Below are 20,273 nucleotides of genomic sequence, written 5' to 3'. Positions count from 1 at the left end.
GCACGGGCCGCGGGGACCCGCCCGCTCAGCGGCACCAGGGGGCGCCCGCGGCCTCTCTGCAGCGGCGGCGGCAGCAGCGGGGGAAGATGGCGGCGGCCGCCCCCGAGCAGGTCCGTCCGCGCCGGGACACGGCCCGGGGAGGCGGCGGCGCCGTCCCGGCGGAGCGAGGGGGGAGCGGGACCGCGGGGAGCGGCCGGTCCGGCCGGGGGGTGCTGCTTGCGCACGGGGCGCTCTGGCGAGGGCGCCATTTTCGCGGCGTGTGTGAGGCTGGTGCGGTGCCGGAGCCCGCCAGCCCCGCCGCCTGCCCGGGCCGGGGAGGTTCAGTGGCGCTTGGGGGGCGCTCCCGCCCCGTGCCCGGGGCTTTGCGGGGCAGGACGGGCTCGGCCATGGGGGGCCCGGAGCGGTGCCGTCCTGGCCGCAGGCGCGGGTCTGTGACAAACAAAAATACTTTCTGCCTTGGGAATAAAGCGCGTGGCATTTCTGCACTGCAGGAATGGCGCTGCCTTGCGTGAAGGAGGCGCCTGGCACTAAGGAGCGGGGTGGGAGGCGGCGGGGGGTGTGTACGCGGCCGCACGGTTTGTGCTGGGTCGGAGTGGTTCCGAACATCGCCGAGGCACCTCTCCATAAACTTGTCTAGGTCAAGCACCTTTCTCAGAACCATTTCTTTGTGCTTCGGCAACAGAAGAAACCAAGATATTTTTACCCGTTACATCGATATAGACACGAGCAAGCGCAGAAAGCTTAGGGATTCATTTCAGGTGAACAAAATAACATCAGAAATATCAAGTCCCTTCTGTGAAGATTTGAATCCTTAAATAGCAATCTGTTCAGTTCAAGGGAGATGGAACAAAATTTTGGACAGCTAGAAAAAACATCAAGAGTTTATTTTCTCTAGGAATACCTACCAGAGTTTTCCCTAATAATTTGTTACATTGACAGGATATCCTTTGCAAACTAGTAACTTAAGATTATTAAATTTAATTAGGCAGGCCAAGTTTCCCATGACAAGTTTGAAGCCTCACAGTATTTTTCTCAATGCAAGCAATGTAAGTTCAATACAAACCCTATGCTATCAAACTAACTTAAAAACTGTATTCACCACACACCTTTTGAATAGACTAATTGAGAGTCTGTCATACGTGAGCATGAAGGGAGCTAAAATCCTATATATTGGCGAATGACCTGCAGGATTATCTTCTCTATCTTCCCTGAGAGGTAAAAACTTGATGGAGTTCTTTTACAGCTGCTTTGGGTTTTTTTTTTACTGCAGCAGTGTCATTAATAATTTCTATCTGCCATAATAAAAATGAGATATAAAACCATATATTGTCTGAAAATACCTGGATTTTAAACTTAGTCATTGTGTTAGCAGAGATTGCTGTGGTTCTAAGCATGTATGCTAAGTACAGAGTGGCAGACTGAAATCTAATATTGAATGTAACATCTACTATGTTACACTAGTCAATTCAGATTTGTATTTTTGGCATACATAGACGTGTCATTTTGGTGAATTGACATGCCTTTTAAAACTAATCCATGCTTTGTTTTACAGCAAAGTTCTAATGGCCCGGTGAAGAAGTCTATGCGAGAGAAGGCTGTGGAACGCAGGAATGTTAATAAGGAGCACAACAGTAACTTCAAAGCAGGATACATTCCAATTGATGAAGACCGTCTCCATAAGACAGGGTTACGTGGCAGGAAAGGCAACTTGGCCATATGTGTGATTGTTGTTCTTTTTATTTTGGCCGTCATCAATCTGATTGTGAGTATAATACTTACACTGTAAGCAACATTAGGTCATATTTCATTGTGATGGTTTATTAGAGAAATAAAACTTCTCTAGTATGGCTGAGGGCTTAAAATGTACTGAAGGAGATTCTCATTTTTCTCATTCCTTTCTTGTTCTTTTGTAGCCTGAACAAGATTAGATGGAAGAATCTTGTAAATTCAGCCATGTAAATTCAGTTACCAAGATCTCAGCAAGGAACTTACTGTTTATGCAAGAAAGAATTAGAAACCTTCAAAGTGTCACTCCATGCAAAGTATTATTAGTACAAATGCATTCGGGATATATGTCAGGAACATTTTACATAACAGAGCTGCAGTGAGCATTCAGAATTAACCAGCAACTGCAATGTAAAGCTTCATTGTTGTAATTACCACCTCTTTATTGCTTGGTCAAGGAGAAGTAATGAATTGTTTTTTGTAACTGCATGACCACCTGGGAGGGTGCATTCTTCTAGTTCAGGGTTAAGTATGTACTGAGCTGAGCTATTCAGGAAATTTGCTTAGCCAATACTACCATGATTACCCTTAAACAGAAAAAAAGATATAATTCTGGATTTAATATTTTCATATATATATAAAAATCATTTTAGTTACTGTTCCAGATAAGTCTAAAATTAATGTAAAATGCTTTTCATAATTAAATGTGTTATGATGGAATTAAACAGACTAAAGTAAATTCACACCTAAAGCTCACTTCAACACTAGCATTAATAATTGTTTCAAACAAAACATATAGTTAATACCATACTTCTTGTGGGAAGATACAGACAATCAACTTAATCTTTTAAAATATGTTTCTCTTTCAGATTACCCTGGTTATCTGGGCAGTAATTCGAATCGGTCCCAATGGTTGTGACAGTATGGAATTCCATGAGAGTGGCTTGTTGCGGTTTAAGCAAGTGTCTGACATGGGTGTTATACATCCCTTATATAAAAGCACTGTAGGAGGGAGACGGAATGAAGACTTGGTGATCACTGGGAATAATCAGCCTGTAAGTTTTACCATGAGTTGAAAGTCTATGAGCAACACTAGGGAATTACACTTACCTCACTAATAAATGTTACATTTGAAACTTTATTAACCTAATGACTTTTTTTCTGAAGATTGTATTTCAGCAAGGAACAACCAAGCTTAGTGTGGAAAAAGACAAAACTTCTATAACCAGTGATATTGGCATGGAATTTGTTGACCCACGGACACAAAATACCTTGTTCAGCACAGACTATGAAACTCATGAGTTTCATCTGCCAAATGGAGTTAAAATCTTGAATGTACAAAAGGCCTCTACAGAGAGGGTATGTCTCTCTTAACTTGCTTTTTATAATTAATGAGAATACAGTGCATACTTTGTATAACAGGAGAGTAGCACTAGTTATTTTATAGAGGGTTAAGTGTGCCTTAGGAAGCATTGAGCAGCCCTGTTCCAGAAAAAAAAAAAAACAAACCTATAAATACATAGAAGGAACAGATTAAGTGAAAACAGAGGAGTAAGTTTACATAATCAGTCCTAAAAGGAAGCATGTATTTGCTACAAGTGTTAGCCATGTATGCCATGAAATTGTCATATGAATTGTTATTTTTACCACAAAACTAAACTATTTTACATGCCTTACAAAATTAAGTAATTCTGGTTTTAAATGTGAATGTGGAAAATAATAAATAGGCAGAAGGTTTGCAGGCATAATAGGAGAAGGGCAAGAAGTACCTTGACATTTTTTATTAAATTGTGTAGCAATACTTTTAAGGTAATTAAGCTACTCAGATAAATAGAAGTGACACATTTTCATTGTTCTGTAACACACTTTTTTTGTGTGTTATGTTCTTAGATTACCAGCAATGCGACCAGTGATCTAAACATAAAGGTCGATGGCCGTGCTATTGTCCGTGGAAATGAAGGTGTTTTCATTACAGGCAAGACCATTGAGTTTCGGATGGGTGGTAACATGGAACTTAAAGCAGTAAGTATTTCAAATCAGCATTTTTTGAATAGTTTAGTTTCAAATTCAGGCTGATAGTAAACTGATGTAGCTTTATACGATTTCAGATTTTATATTAAGTAGTTATGTATAAAAGTTTAGTCAGTATACCTGGCAGGATTTAAATAGGTGGCTTATTACTTTGCTGTTAAGTAGTGGTTCAGTAGTTTTCAGGTAACAGTGATTTTCTACTGTTAAGACACAAAAAACCCATAATACAATTAAAGCCAAGCTATTGGCCTCTGCCCTGGAAAAAATACCAAAGGGAATTAATTTTCTCTTCTGGAAGCTTTTCGGGGGTCAGTAACCTTTGCCAGTTAGAAGCACTACCTTCTGTGCTGCCACAGTAAGACTCATTAGCATTCCTTTAAGATTTTTGGAGACTGCAGGGTGTATGGAATGATGAAAAAGGTTAAAGGAGGATAAAAAACAGAGGTATATGCACTTTCATTTCAAGTGTGAACGAATTTCCTACATGAATTCAAACACTGATTACCATTTCGCATCTGTATTTTTAGATTTACTGCACTTGCTAATAGGTCTGTAAAGTGAAAAGCCACACTTCTGCTGTCTCAATAATGATCTACCACTGGAACAGCAAAGTACGTTGCTTTGCATAGTTGAGAAATATGTGAGAAAAGCACAGTTGCTTTGCATAGTTGAGAAATCCATGAGCATTATTATAATTTCCATTAAAAAATTAAACCTTTTCATACATACCTATTTTACTATGTTGGTTCTGCAGCTGTCCTAAAGATGTCATTTATTTGTTAAACCAGCTTGTCCTTCTCAAAAATAACCTGCCTTGTTTAAATTAGAAATTGTACCTTTTTTTTCTTTCCTCCTTAATAGGAAAACAGCATTATCCTGAATGGAACTGTGATGGTCAGCCCATCACGACTGCCAAGCTCTTCCTATGGGGAACAGTTCAATAATGGCAACTGGCTGCGTTTCAAGCTCTGTATGTGTGCGGATGGGACACTGTTCAAGGTTCAGGTTACAGGTTATAACATGGGCTGTCAGACCTCTGTCAATCCATGTGGAGCCACGCACTAAAGCAAACCACTGCCAGGAGAGTTCTCTTTGGTGTTTACACGTATTTGTATGAAATAATTGCATGCCTTCAAGGATTTCTGTTTTTACAGCAGTTTATACTAACATTTCTTACATAACATTTTTTAGGAAAGGCTGTTACGGTCAGAAGTATTATGTTTTCATCTTGCTGGCTGCAAGAGTGGCACTGATTCAGTAAGCTTTCAGGGTACATGCACACTGAAGTACCTTGAATATATTTAAAGAACATGATCTTAGCAACAACATTTACTGCCTTCAGTTGCCTTTAGAGGTTTTTGTCCTACGTCCCAAGACCTCGAGGACTGCTGACAACATGACTGTGATCTGAAGTACTTCAAGAGGAATGTCAGCTTGTTGCTGGAAGTGAGTTTGCCTAGGATGGCTGAAGTGGCAGATTTTTGTCTTCTCTCCATTTCCTATTGATACAATGATTTCCCCCAAACTTACATGGTTTACCAGATGCATACTAAGTGAGGGGTAATGGCAGATTCACTGTAAAATATCGTATTATTTCTGCCATTTATTCTCATGTGATTAAAAAAAAATCATAAATCATATTTGCAAAGTAATACCAAGAGTGCAAATGTCACTTGAATTTTGAAATAGTCTTGCAGTTATTCAGGTGTTGCTTGAGCTCCCATTCTCTCTGTACTGTTAAGGCATTCTGCTGGTGCTTAATTTATGTGAAGTATTTATAAAACATGTTTATATTAGAAATACATTTTTAAAGATATAACTTGCTCGCTACCCAAAAATAGTGTTTTCCTGGGTGCTTTAATGTGAATAGTGTCTTGAGTAATAACCTAAAGCATCACTGTTGCAGCAGTGTCTGAGATCATCTCTCCCCATAAAGGTCATTACTGATGCATTACTCAAAACCTCAGAATTAAATTCTGAAGTTAAACTGCAGGTCTGTAATTCTAAATGTGATGGTATGACAGCAGAGTATATACATGTGTATTGGAATCTGTCAGCAGTGGAAGTGTGGTGAACTGGGGCCTATTGCAGCCTTGTAACCGCTTTTGCAGCAGTAAGGTGTTTTGTGCTGAAAAATAGACCAGCTATTTATAAGACTTCTCCTTTTCCCATCCCACATATTTCTTCAGTTTAAAATAGCTTTTTAATGTTTTGCAGCAGCATCAAATAACCTTAATAATGGAGGCCACAAAGGTGACTTTGCAACAAGCTTTTCTAGATAAGAACACACTTCTTTTCCTAAATGTTGTGCAAATGTTACAAGTTAACTTCAGAACTGGTCATTTGTTTTGGGAAGATAAACTATCTACCCTTGTTTTACAGCACTCAAAGTACATAGAATTCCATAAAATACGAACCAGCTTCTGCTGTAACAAGAACTTCACATCTGAGGTCCCAATTCCCAAATTTAGTGGAAGTCAGCAAGTCTTCAGGCAGGATGTGTATGGGAGAAATTGATTTCTGGAGGGGGATCCTTAAGTCAGGTATTATACCACACAGGAAGTCAGAGGGGTTGTGTTTCTGTCACTGCTCAAAGGCAAAGCTGGATTTTGATGCTCAGTAATTGTTGGGGTTTTGAGGCTGCATAGCACTGGAACTGTTCTGACAAAATCAGAATAAGCAGAATAAAATGTAGCAAAAGACACTGAGTTGCTCGCATTAAAGATTATGGGAAAGTACTAACATCTTGCATAATGCCTTCATGAACTTAATAGTTTTACTAGAGTTAATAGTTATTAAACACTTCACACCCATTTTGCTGAAAACGTGCACTTATCTTTACTGCTAAGCAGTGCCTCATTTAGCATTTAGTTACAGTTAAGAGGAAGAAATAAACCTTTTTGTAATTCTCACTCTCATGCTAATGGAAGTTTGTCACTTTATTTTTATATATATATACATATATATAAATAGATTTTAAAAAGATCAGTATCCTCAAAGCTGAAATAGATCTTGCAAATGACAGATACTGCCTCGGTCAAGTAGGTTACACACAAAGAGCATACTTAAGATCTTCCCTCGTTAATACTAACATGCCTATATGCTAGTATTGGATTCTTGTCATTATCAAGAGTTCATTTTAAAAGACTGTATGCAGTGTAGCTTAAAGATTTGTCACAAAGGTACTCTTAAATCATGGTCTGGAGAATCGGTTTTGAAGTGTGAATATTTTTGGTTAAAATGTAGCAAAAACAATAATACAAGTAACAAATGAAATAAATTATCAATTTGCTACCCACTGTTTATGTATTGCTAATATGTTTTATATTTATATTACATAGTTTGAGAAATGTTGTGTTGTGCATTTACTTGTACGTCTTCTAACTAACTGCCTAAGGTACATTTTTTTATATGTATTTAAAACATATTGCGTGGCACATTATTTCACTCCTACAGATGCACTTAAGATTCTGTGTGTTTAAAGTGCATTCTACATGCCTCTGTAAAATGCCATACTGGGTACGCTGAAACAACTTGCATGTGAAGAGTTCTCAGCATATGTAAAGGTGGTAGTTGTTTCAATGGGTGAAAGACAAGAGAATTTCTAATCTTTGTTTTGAAATGAAACAATAAATTCTAAGATGCAGCTGTGCTTCAGAGTTCTTATTCCTAAGAATATAGTTTTTCATTAAAAATACATTGTTGTGTTATTGACAGGGAAACTGGTATTTTATTAACTGTAATTATGAAAGTCAATCCACACCTATTTGTCATGGATTGTATCCAGTGGACTTTGTTCAATGGTAATTGTGTATGATACCTGAAGCAGAGTTCAAAAGTCTCCACTCTTGTTAGTTCACAAGCTCCTGAGAAGTTGTGTTTCTTGAACAGAGGACTGGAAAAGAAAGAAAAGGTTCTAATTGTTTTTTGGGAGAGGTGGAGGGAGGGGGAAGGTTACCAGTTTATGAATGTTCTTTTTGAAAAATACGTAAGACTCCAAGACTGAATGTTTAAGGCAGAATGTTGGTAATGCTTTGGTCATTTGCTGTTGATTTTTTTTAATGTCAAAGTATTTCCGCTTTCTATTGAATTCTTGTTATGCTGAATTTAACTGTAATTTTACGTTTTACATATAGATACTATGGATAACCGTCACTTGAGTGTCATAGCTGTGGTCCTTTATTTTAATCTTCCTGGATCAGTGGGAACCAAGTCACAGCAGATTCTTCTTGCTACACATCACCATTCAGAATGCCAGTGGGATGGGGAGTTCCTACTGAATTGTTCTTTTACCAGAACATCTGCTATTCCAGAAGATATATCACGAACAATAGTGGCTGATTTTAGTTACAATAATATTAAAACTTTTCTGTGCACTGATGGCAGAAATGAAGAATGGAGGCTGAAACACCTGAACCTCAGTAACAACCTGATTTCTGAACTCTTCTTAACTACTTGTACAAATTTACCTGTTTTAGAAACTCTGAACCTCAATGGTAATGCCATCCACACCCTCACACTGGACACACCTGTGCCTGCACCTGGGTCTAAAACATACAGAACTGTTGATCGCATCCTGCCTGCTTTGAAACTATTGTCAGTTGAAAGAAATAATCTTAATACGGTTCCAAGAGGTAAGAATTTCAAAAATCTTTAAGGACCTGACTTCCCAGGGGTAAGTTGGTTTTGGATATAATTCACGCATTTTACTGAATTCAGGATGTGACTTTCTCATTTAGTTATACTTAAGGTGAGGGAAAGTTCCACCTGCAAATACAGAGGAAATGGATTGTTCCAGTTTAGGTTGGGGATTTTTTTTTATACAGTCTTTGCAACTCTAATGCCTTAATATCAGTCAAATATAACCAAGTTTATCCCGTAAGAGCCCAAGCAGTATTTTTGCTTTTTGTATAGAAAGGGAAGTAAGGATCTTTGGAAAAACACCAGCCTCACCAGTCACGAACCGTAACATTAAGAAAATGGCGGATAATGAATTTTATATTGCCCTTCAGAAGAAAGTCAACACTCATAAATAAAACTTGCTCCAATTTTAGTATTTTAGGAAGACAGGAAAACATATTTTGTTCAGTCAAAACAATGTTGCTCTATGCCATCTGACACCCAATGAAAGTGACACCTTGGTGTAACAGGAGAGGGCTGTAAAGTTTTGACAGTTTTAGAAAGGCTTTGCTGGTCACTGAGCTCTGCGGGGCATCTTAGCCTTTATCCCCATAAAGGGGTGATTCCCATTGTCCTAACTCTTTAAATGAAGCGGAAGGTGCTGAATGAGCACCCCTATCCTATATAATGTGTTGAATTTATTGATCTCTGATAACATCATCAGATTCATTAGCTCTAGAGTTTGAAAATACAGGAGGACGTGGGATGACAAAAACCGCACTTATCCCATAATGTCAGACAAAGGCAATAAATGTGCATCTACACAGGGTCCTGAAAGTTCTGGCTTTCTCCTTTTATGGTATTAATTCTCTGCCATGCAGGAAATCTATTTCACTTAATCATGTTGTAGTATCTGTAGGGTCATACAAACAATATAGAAAAGCTTACTTTATAAAATACATTGATGCAAATTTAGAGATATAACTACACATTAGAGGATGCCTCAGTGGGTCAGACAGATCAATCTTTTCTATAAGAGACTCAATTTTTAGGTGTTAAAGGTCAAATTGCTATGCATGGTACCACAATAATTCAAGTTATACTTAAATCCCATATTCATTTAAATACATGTTTAGAACTTTATTTTCCTCATCCAAAATACTTCACTAACATTCTTGTTTTTAAGCTCAGGTAAGAAAACACAAACTGCAGTTCTAAAGCAAAGATTTCCCACAGAAACCCTTCTCACAGGTGCCACCCCAGGAGTCAGGCTGCTGCCCACTGCTACCCTACCAGTGTATACTTTTAGCACAAGTTTAGCTTCAGGGAAGCATCCAAAGTACAATTCTTCATGCAGGTGCAAGGAAGAATTTATGAACTGCCAGAACTTCTGAACACCTTTCTTATCAGCTACCTCTAGTTTTACTGCAGGAATGAATCATTCCCTCTGCTTTTCACAATAAAACCAAAGATCAATTGCTTGGCAAACAACTGCAAACTGAGAAAAGAGATTTCCAGTAAAGCAGCTGACACCAAGGGCAAAACTTTTAATTTTTAGGAACAAGTAGCTCTCAACAATGCTGTATGATCAAAAATCAATTCAGGGTGACGGTCAGGTGTTACACACTGTGGTGATGCTGAGTGTTCAAGTGTCTGCCTTCCCACTGGAACTTGCAGGCTGTACAGCACCTGAGAAAAATGAGGTATCTCCAGCATTCAAAAAGGCTCCTTGTGCAAGACAGATGTTATCATAAGTAGGATACACTGAAGAATATACTGCCATACTGGATAATTCACAGGCAGACAAGCATAAGCAACACATTTTTGTTTTCAGTCAGATTTTACATCCTATGAATATGATTCAAATAATTCCACGTATTAAAAACTCCCATGAAATTGCAGATGACAATGGATAGGAGATACTGTATCACCTTTTGTATCTCCCTCTTTTACCTAAAATTAACATATTTAGATCTTGTAAACTGAATATATTCCACCCTTTTCACGCTCCTCCTTTCCTACCTCCACTTCTTCAGAGAAGTATGCTTAAAGTACAGAGATCACAGGAATGTTACTGCTTTTATGGAAGTGTCAATTTTTAAAGCATGCATTGACAGTGAATGTATTAATGTGCTTGCTGTTGATCCTATGCAACTTTTAGAATAGGACAACCACTGACTAGGAAAGGCATAATAACACAAAGGCTGCAGCCACTCATTGCAATAGACAGGAATGGAAGGAATTTTGTTGCAAAGAATTTTATGAAGACACTTGATGCAATTGGGAAAACAAGAACATGAAATGTAACATAGTTTTGTTCTTCCTAGGACTAGGCCTGCTGCAATCTTTACAAACTCTCCATATGTCATCCAATAGCATACAACAGATTGACCCAAAGGATTTTCAAAACTGTTCACAGCTGAAGGACATTGACCTGCAAAACAACAAGATAACTAAAATTCATCCAGATGCCTTCAAGGATCTCAACAAATTACAGGTTGTAAAGCAATATTACAACTGCTTCAATATGTTATGTTAATCATCATTAAAGATATTAATTATCAACTCTTCAGCATGATTATATTGCTCTGATTATAATATTAGTGTACGATTATAAAAACCAAAGCAAATGGTGACAGTATAGGAAAACACACACAAAAATATACAAAATATAACCATCAATTCACTATTTATCTATGCCACAAATCAATCCATAATTGCCTTAAACACACTTTTCTACCCCCAATTCCTTCCATGGCAAGAGCCCTGCAGTTTCTCATTCACACAGAGGTAGGTCTACAATGGAAGAATTCTAAACATACCACAGTTTATCATTTTCATGTACATTAAAAACCTTAGAACAATATTATTGAAATCCTAAATAGATGTATTACTTGCGTAACTACAAAAGTGCTTGTATGCTAAAAGAAACATTGTAGATGTTGCAATAAGGATTCCATTGTAAGACTAATCAAATTAGTTATGAATTATTCCCAAACAGGTTGTGGATCTCCGTGAAAATCCTCTGACAATCCCTCTGCCACAAATACTGATCAATTTGAACTTCTTTCAACTTGAAGTGTATTTGTCAAATAATGCCTGGATATTTAACTGCAGGCTAAATGCTTTTAAACATTTAATTCATTTTCCTTTTGACTCCATAATGAAAAAATGGAGCCTTTCATACAATAAGTTTGCCAACTCACAGAAACCTCTGCTGTATCTTTCAAGTTTCCATTTTAACTGCAAGGACAGTGTTTTGCTCAAGAGGGCTACAATCCCAACAGGGAACACAGCAGTGCTGAACTGTAACTTGGACAACACAAGGGGTATGTACATCAGGGACTCCATCTAAATCCTCTAAAATCCCAATGCATGCAGAATGATCAAAGAAATCTGGGTTTAAAAGTGGAGTTTTAAAGATACTGTTTAAAAATAACTGAACAACAATTTAACATGCAATTAATATACTGGTTAGAATATTTGAAAGTCATGTTTCCCAAAAAAGGCTTCATCTCCTTCCTTACATTAAACTAATAAGGATGCCAAGTTATGCACAAACAAATTTCAGTAAGTAGTATGTTGCAAATGTATCAGTTCATTTTGGACTGAAACAAAGTACCAAACAGTGAGATGGCACTTGCAGGGCATGCAGAAAACTGAGAAGGATGCAATAGTTTTCAGTATTCAGCTAACCGCAAAAGGAAATGAAAGTTTATTTGCAAGGGAAAGGATTTCTATTCCTTCTTAAAAAGTACAGCTACTGTAGCAAACTTCACTTACATTTACAATTAATACAGAGCACTGAAAGTACAAGAGACAAAACCTACAGAGCCAAGACTTTCCATGCAGATGGAAAACAAAGACCAGACTTAGAGTAGAAGGTGTATGTGTCATATGCAGTGAGGCAAAATGGTTTAACTCTAGTGGAATAACAGCACTTGGGGTGGTAAGGCTTGCCCCTGGGAACACTTCATCCCCAAATGAAAATATGTTGGGTATATTGGAAATGCCACCTACTTTGTCTATTTACAAGAAAAGTCACACAAACTTGGATTAAAATCAACACACTGGATTGCACCAAAATTCAACTGGGAACAAAACCTAAGGCAAAGGTGAACATATGACCTTGAAACATATTCCAAAAGCCAACAACCAGCCATGGCCCACACTAGGTAAAGTTTGGAACAATTGCTCAATCAATAAAAATATACTTGATTTAAGACCTTTTTGCTGGAGTCAAACCAGTAACAGGAAAATCACAGTGGTTGAAACTCTGACAGTCAACAAGTGAAGTTTTATCCCACAGCTGCATTCAGTGACCATGGCCACGCTGGAAAGCAGCTGGTTGTTAGTATGTCTCTTCCACAAGGAAGATCAGCAGCTGTTTCTAGTACAACCCAGAACATACTTAAGATGATTTCAGTGACCTCCTCCCTCACCCATACTATTTTTCTCATTTTTAAGAAAGACTGAGTTTGTATTTTCTTTTATTTCAGATAATGGAATCTCTTGGTGGACACCTAAAGGTAGAATTTCAAAAAATCACAGTCTTCCTCATATGACACTGAATAAAAGGAATAATTTAGTGATATACAATGCTGAGAAAACTGCTGAAGGATTATATTTCTGTATTTTTAATACAACAAAGGAGAAATATCTCATTTACAATATAGAGGTGAAAGAAAAGGTTTCAACATTTTTGGCTAGAAAAGCCCGGGACACTAACACTGTTTTTAGACAAGAAAAAGCGGAGTCAGACCTTGCACTGGCTGTCTCCCTCTCAGTGCTCATTACATTTGTTTGTGCTTTTTGTCTGGGTGCTTTTGCCAGACCCTACCTGGTGAGTCTGTGGAGACACATGCACAGGAATAAAAATTCGAGTTCAGAACATACATATTCTAATCAAGCTTTTTCAGATGAAACCTTGAGCAGAGAGTTTTCTGCAAGCAAACCAACAAATACACAGCGTAATGTGTTAATTTGTGATGAGAATTCTTCAAGAAACACACGCATTTTTCCTATAGAAACTTCTACTTCATATGAAAATGTCACTGGTAGTGGTGCAGAATACCAGAAACAAAGCAATGCTGAGATCAACATGAAGAAAAAACCAGTATTTTCAGAAATCCAAACTAGTATTGACAATTATGAAAGTGTAGATGTTTATGATAATGGACTATTTTCTGTAAGGACAGAGTACCAGAACATCAATGAAGTAACACCAAGACAATTAATGAGTAATACCAGTGCATTTTGGAAAGATTCAACATATACAAACAACCAAGACTCAGAGAAAAGCAGGATCACTCCCATACCCAGGAGACTGAATGCTGACCCTTACTCAAATCACGACTCTTCAAATTCAGAGAAGGGAGAAACTGACTTTCCATTTTCCACAGTACAAACCCATTCAGTTGCACAAGACTCTAGAAACAGCAAAGTAAGCAACAACTCTGGTCTGCTGTATTCCGAGATCACAAAGGCTACACCAGATCCTCCAGAAAGAAAAGGTATAGTTTCGCATAATGAACCCAAACACACTACAGAATTTATGCATGGAAGGCAAGGCTGTGATGAACAACTTGGTCTAAACAGCAATTTAAATATACCTAGTGATGTGGGAGATTTTACTTTACCCGATGTCTCCAAAAGTGATACAGATATTGAGAATTTAAGCAGCTGTGAAACAACAGAAAACTTTCCTGTTACAGAGTATGACTGTGAAAGGATATGTTCAAATGAAAAAGAGGCTTCAGCAGATATATTTGGTGATAGTTCTTCAGATGAAGGGACTCCATTCTCACTGAGTGACTGTAGTTCTTTAGAAGACTTTGAACTGGAACAACCTGATGCCAGTGAGGATGTCAGTGACAACCTGCCAGTTTGTCAGTCGTCACTAAAGGAAGCCAATACAAATAGTGGAACAGAGAAGCTCTCAACACTGCCAGAGTCTCCAAACATTGCTGCTGAAGTTCAGCATATTGGAGAAAATGAAGATGAGAACACTGCATATTTTGAAACCACTATTAATTATGGATCAGATACCACCACGTGTGAAACAACATCCCCTTACACTGATAAACATGGTGGCCACGTAAGCATGTCAGACCCAGATACAATTAGTTCTTCAAGTCAAGAAGTTACAGGGGCATTCGATTATTTTACTAATGCAGAGTCAACAGTACAAAACTCTATTTCTGATTCTCTCCACAGTCAAAGTATGGATTTTGGTAACACGGCACTTTCACTAAAACATTCTCCCACGTATGACACAGAGAACACTCCTAAAGAGGCTGAATTGCAGCTGTATCCACTTCCCACCAGACTACAGCATTCCATCAGCTTCAGTCCCACTGAACAAAAAGAAAATGCACCAGAAGGAAGTACAGATGAGAGCGTAGCCAGGAACTCCTCTGAAAAGAATCATGGAGAAGCAGATATTACATTAAGAAGAGACATGCATACATCTGAGGACAATGACTTTATTTTTGCTCCCATTGATATTGGTTTGAATGAAATTGTTAGAAAAACATCGCTGCTGCATTCCAGCAACGAACCATCTCTTCAGTCGCTGTCTGAACATAGAGCTGAAAAACATTTCATGGTCATTACACAGCAAGAAGACTTGCTACCACAGGGGAAGCAGGAAAACACAACTAAGGTTTGGGCAGATAAAATGGAAAGAGGTTTTGATGAAAAAAACTGTGATGGATACACAGAACTACAGGACACCAGCAACTGCAGTCTGCCTGAAGAAACACAATCTTATAATCCTATAGCAGATCTGCTGCATCTTCCTCCTTCAGGGAAAACACAGTCAGTGTTCACAACACATGGTCATTTCCAGCTGGATCAGAGTGACAAGGATGCATATTCCTTCTCAGTCCCACAGGGTTTCTTCAAGGAAAGCACACAATACAGTTCACATTCATTCCCACAAAAGCCTACAGGAAATGTAATGTCTAAAAGCGCTGATTCCAGCAAGATGGAGGATGACACCACTTTGACAGAACTTGGAAATAATTCTACAACAGCTGTAGAACACCTCCAAATTTCCAGTGAAAATCTCAGTCAAGAAAGTCAGACAAATATAGGACAGGAGCAGTTTTTTCTTAAGAAGAAAAGAGCGTTCGATGGATTCTCTAATATTTTGCAAAGCAGGAAAACAAACTTCAGTAGTTGAGACACAGAATTGTAATACTAAGCTCCCACAGTGTTTATGTCATTACAGCAAGTGCAAAAATTATTGTTTCAAAGTGAAGTGGCTTTTGTTTAGAAAGGTACTTGCAAAAAAAAAAAAAAAAAAAAGTAAAGATTTTATGAAAAACAACTTTAGAACATTAGATAATAAAGTTTTTGCTGAGTTATAGTATATATTTACTTTCTCATTGTTGTTAGTTCTAATACATTATTTTCCATTGGAATTTGCTTCAGATATGCACTGTTTTGTCTCTCTTTGTCTAAAATAAATGTAAACATTGAAATTATCATGACATCATTACTATTACTGTGTTTTCCTGTGGGACTCACCCTATACAGTGAAATAGTACATATTACTGTCTTCTGCTTTTTGAGCCAAATTTGTGGATTGTCTATGAATTCCCACAGTTTTGCAAAGATAGGGAAGTCCAAGCAGTATTCCATTACATTTAAAAAATTACTTTTTAACTTGGCAAGACATAAAGAATAATGAAAACCACTTTTCTCAAAGAAACACTATAGAATTCAATCCTTGCAGAAAAGTCAGTTATGGAGATGTAGCTATGACAGGACATCACTTGTAGTCTGCAGATGAGATGACATGGGCAGGGTAATTAAAAAAAAAGACAAAGGATCCTATACCCACTTCAGAATTTTACTTAAGAGGGGCAAATCAAGAGCAGTTCCAAAACTGCTGTATTAGAATATTAGTAGCTTGATATAGAGTAACTTTATCTAAGCCAAAAGATAACAACTGTAAAGTAAAATTTTCTCTGAATATGGCGCAAAGCCCTTTCAACATACACAGTACCCCTGACGCAGTCCTTGAAGGGAAATGTCACCATGAGGGGGAGCGGACCCAAGTTACGAGAAAATGCAAGAGGCTGGGGAAGACACAACTCACTAAAAACACCAAAACGAAGGAACACGTTTCAATTCCATCCAATGAGGAGCAAGTTCAATGGCATGCTACATCACTGAAACTTTAAAGAGAAAACTAGGCAAGAACAAAGAGATGCTGACAGAAGCTAGTAATTTTTGTTAGCTTCACATGCTTGGAACTAAAAAGAAAGCTATTGCACAAACCTTATGAGGCAAGTAAAAGCAACTGAACACGACCAGTACTTATACTATTTGACCTTTTGAAAAGTATTTTCTTTAGAGCCTTGAGTTCCTTTTAAATAATTATTTTACATATCGAGCATTACAATTATCTGTTATAGAATTACTGAGCCAAACCATCTATGCTTAAATCTCCTGTTGATTTCTTTTGGGTTTTTTTGCTGGCCAATTTACTCAAAATCTCTCATACAACTCAGACTAGATTATATGGCAATTTCAGGTAGGTATTTTGCAGATTTGATTTAGGTCACTACAGTATTTGCAAATAACTGCAGTCAGTAACATCTGACTGCAGTCAGATGCTTCAATTACAAGCAATGAATCTGCTGTCATTCACACAGATGAACTTGTTTTCCAATTAGTTCCTGAAGGATTTCTTTATGCTCCAGTATTCAGTGATATGTAAACTGGTAACTAATAGGTTTATTTAGAGTAGGTACCATTCCTTTGGTAGGAGTCTGCTCAGGAACCATGGACAAAATCATCTTCTGAAAAAACCTGATAATTCATTATCGAATTATTCATTATTTTAAAAGGTCTGATTTTGTTTTCTGTTTTTCAAACACGAGGAAAAGTTTTACACATTTAACTGTCCAGAATTGTTTGTACACTATAAGTAGACAAGAATTAAATGACAAAACACTCAAATCTGCAAAAAAAAAATCCCAGAAAGGTTAAAAATACAGTAAATCTGAAATAAAGTATGTTTCCCAATACAACACATTCCTTGATTAAGTGTCTGTAAATGCTACTGTTCTACTGCAATTTTTCTCTCCTAATCCCCACATAATCTCAACAGTCATGTAATGCCTTGGCTTCTACTGAATTTATGGCTGCTGTTCTCTGAGAACAGTGTGTGACATAAAATCCAATTGTTTTTAGAGGCTGTCTAGAAGTGAAGAACTGGTTAATTTAAGACCAGTTCCTTGTAGGAACAGCTACAGAACCACTAGAAGCAGAAAACAGAACAGTATTTCCTCACAACCAGCACTTTTCTTCACACCCACAGCCAGCTTTCAGTAAAGCTCATTATCCACACAAGCTACTTGTGGCCAAAGCAACTTTAAAAATGCAATGCATGAAAAAAACGCTGACTTGCTCTTTATGGTATTTATGAGTCTTCAAACACTGTGTTGACACCTCTCATGGTCAGCCACCTTTTGGCTGTATCAACTGCTAACAATTAAAGAAATCTAACTACACAAGCAAGGCAACTTTGTGGATCATGGGGGAAAAAATACTTGAGTGGCTCCATTGATGTACAATACATAGCAATGTTTTGTCATTTGTTTCTGCTCCAGTCCAGCAGGCTTTCAGGATATATACTGCAAAATTATTTTCTCATCTTTTTTCTGACCAAGGGAACACTGCAGTGGCAATGCAGACAGTACACTACTTGCTAGAGGCTGTAAGTTTTCTAAACCTCCTTTTATGCCATAAAGTCACAGAAAAAGTTGATCTGTACTCATCAGAGAAAATATACTGGCTCCTTCATCATGAGATTTTAACACATGACCAAGTATTTCATTCTACGTCACAATATTGTTGATGTTCCATCTCAAACTTACCTTCAGATTTCTGCCTAATCTTGCCAGTCATTCACTACTGATTTCTCCACTTTTATTATTCATTCAAATCCAAACACTCATCTGCTTCTCCTTCATATTAGTTCATTTCATTAGCAATTGCTCTTTCAGTTAATACAAAACCTTTATATTTTCCGTGACTTTCATGCAGTAGGTCTTCATACTCTGCTCCTGTTTACCCACTCTATTTTGCTGTGCCCTTCTGTATATAAGTTACACAGTGCCACGCACAATGACCCTGAGATTGTGTCCACTCACTTTTTACATTTCAGTTGGTAGCAATCCACTGTCTCATGTCCACATTGAAAGCTCCACTAATTCAGTTTGTTTGGTCACTGAATATTTTCTAGGATACCTGTACTAGTAGAAAACCGGTTGCTGTTACTATCCCAACTGATGGTGGGTAACCAGACAAAGTCACAGAATAGGCTTGATATAAAAGGTGCTTGAGTGTATGAATTTGTAAATGAAGCATGAGAAAACAGCCAAGAGGATGTTGGAAATAGTCTGGGCACACCCTTCTCACAGGGCAATGGAGTGCTGTCAACAGGACACAGTATCCCTCATACAGTGAATCAGTACAGGAAAAAAACCTGAAGTCTTAAAAGCAGATCTTCAGATACGGTAACCAGAATGAAACAAAGCTCTCCTTTTCAAACATGTACCTCTAACAGTTTGATAATTATCATATTGTTTACTGTAAGTACAAAGCATTTCAATCTCTCCTGACTATGCTGAAAACAGGGCTGGGATAAAACCCTTGAACATAAGGAAAAGACATGCACATACATATAATTAACATCAGAAACTTTTTGCATAGTAATATTAAATTTTTCATGGTACAGAAGACTGTGACTCACCCCATCCAATAAATACAAGCAACAGCCTACATTCTGAGAATTGGCAAAGGCAATCCTGGCCTTCATCAGCAACATGAATGTAAAGAAAAACTGCTCTAAGTTGGGCTCTGTAGTACAATATTCTAATTGTAACATAAATACATTCAATTTCAAATAATACTTTAAGTCAGGAGCCTTTGGACTGGCAGCTCAAATTGTGTCAGTTGCCCAGGACCACGTTCAGATGGCTTTTGAGTATTTCTGAGGGCAGAGAATTCCATAACCTCCCTGGGCAACCTGCATCAGTGCAAAGTCACCCTCACAGTAAAAAGAAAGTATTTCCTCATGTTCATATGGAGCCTCCTGTGTTTCAGTTTGTGTCTATTGACTGTTGTCCTGTCCCTGAACACTGCTGAAAAGAGTTTGGCTTTGTCTTCTTTATGCCCTCCCCATTCAGATATTTAAATACATTAGTAAGATCTCCCACAGCACCTTCTCTTCTCCAGGCTAAACAGTCGTAGCTGTCAGCTTTTCCTCATAGGAGAAAAGTTCCAGTCCCTTCATTATCTTCATAGCCCTTTGCTGGATCCTCTCCAGTATGTCGCAGTGTCTCTGGTACTGGGAAGCCCAGAAGTGAACACAGTACTCAGGTGTGGCCTCACCAGTACTGAGTAGGAGGGGAATAATCACCACTCTCAGCCTGCTGGCAATACTTTATCTAACACAGACCAGGATACCAATCGTCTTCTTCACAGCAAGGACTCGTTGCTGGCTCACCTTCAACTTGGTGTCCACCGGGACCAGGACTCCCTGTCCCTTTCCTGCCAACCTGCTGTCCAGCTGGGTAGTCCCCAGTATATACTGGTTCAGGGCGTTGTTCCTCCCCAGCTGCAGGACTTTGCACGTCTCCTAGTTGAAGTTCATGAAGTTCCTGTCCACCCATTTCTCCAGCCTCTTGAGGTCCCTCTGGATGGCAGCATGACCCTCTGGCTTACCATCCTTTACTTCCAGTTCTGTGTCATCAGCCAACTTGCTAAGTGTACACTCTGCCCCATTATCCAGGTCAGTAATAAAGATGTTGAACAGGACTGGACCCAGTACAGACCACTGGATACAGGGCTAGTTAGTGGTTTCCAACTAGACTTTG

The 20,273-nt window shown here is 38.3% G+C and overlaps 2 protein-coding genes across 2 annotated transcripts; both read left to right on the top strand.

The window, feature by feature from the left end:
* The first annotated feature begins 9 nt into the window (after window positions 1-9).
* Window positions 10-7,402, top strand: SGCB (sarcoglycan beta). Its single transcript, XM_027735888.2, has 6 exons — window positions 10-110; window positions 1,553-1,762; window positions 2,595-2,780; window positions 2,893-3,084; window positions 3,616-3,747; window positions 4,618-7,402. The coding sequence occupies exons 1-6, from the start codon at window positions 87-89 to the stop codon at window positions 4,819-4,821; spliced, it is 948 nt and encodes a 315-aa protein (XP_027591689.1). The 5' UTR covers window positions 10-86; the 3' UTR covers window positions 4,822-7,402.
* Window positions 7,403-7,501: 99 nt separating this feature from the next.
* On the top strand, window positions 7,502-15,672 carry LRRC66 (leucine rich repeat containing 66). Its single transcript, XM_027735885.2, has 4 exons — window positions 7,502-8,390; window positions 10,704-10,873; window positions 11,378-11,705; window positions 12,876-15,672. Exons 1-4 carry the CDS (start codon window positions 7,898-7,900, stop codon window positions 15,560-15,562), a joined length of 3,678 nt encoding a protein of 1,225 aa, XP_027591686.1. The 5' UTR covers window positions 7,502-7,897; the 3' UTR covers window positions 15,563-15,672.
* Window positions 15,673-20,273: the final 4,601 nt, after the last annotated feature.

Source organism: Pipra filicauda, unplaced genomic scaffold, assembly GCF_003945595.2.
Source record: "Pipra filicauda isolate LSUMZ 115617 unplaced genomic scaffold, ASM394559v2 scaffold116_size3395265_pilon, whole genome shotgun sequence".
Lineage (NCBI taxonomy): Eukaryota > Metazoa > Chordata > Aves > Passeriformes > Pipridae > Pipra > Pipra filicauda.
This window is presented reverse-complemented; position numbering and strand designations above follow the sequence as displayed.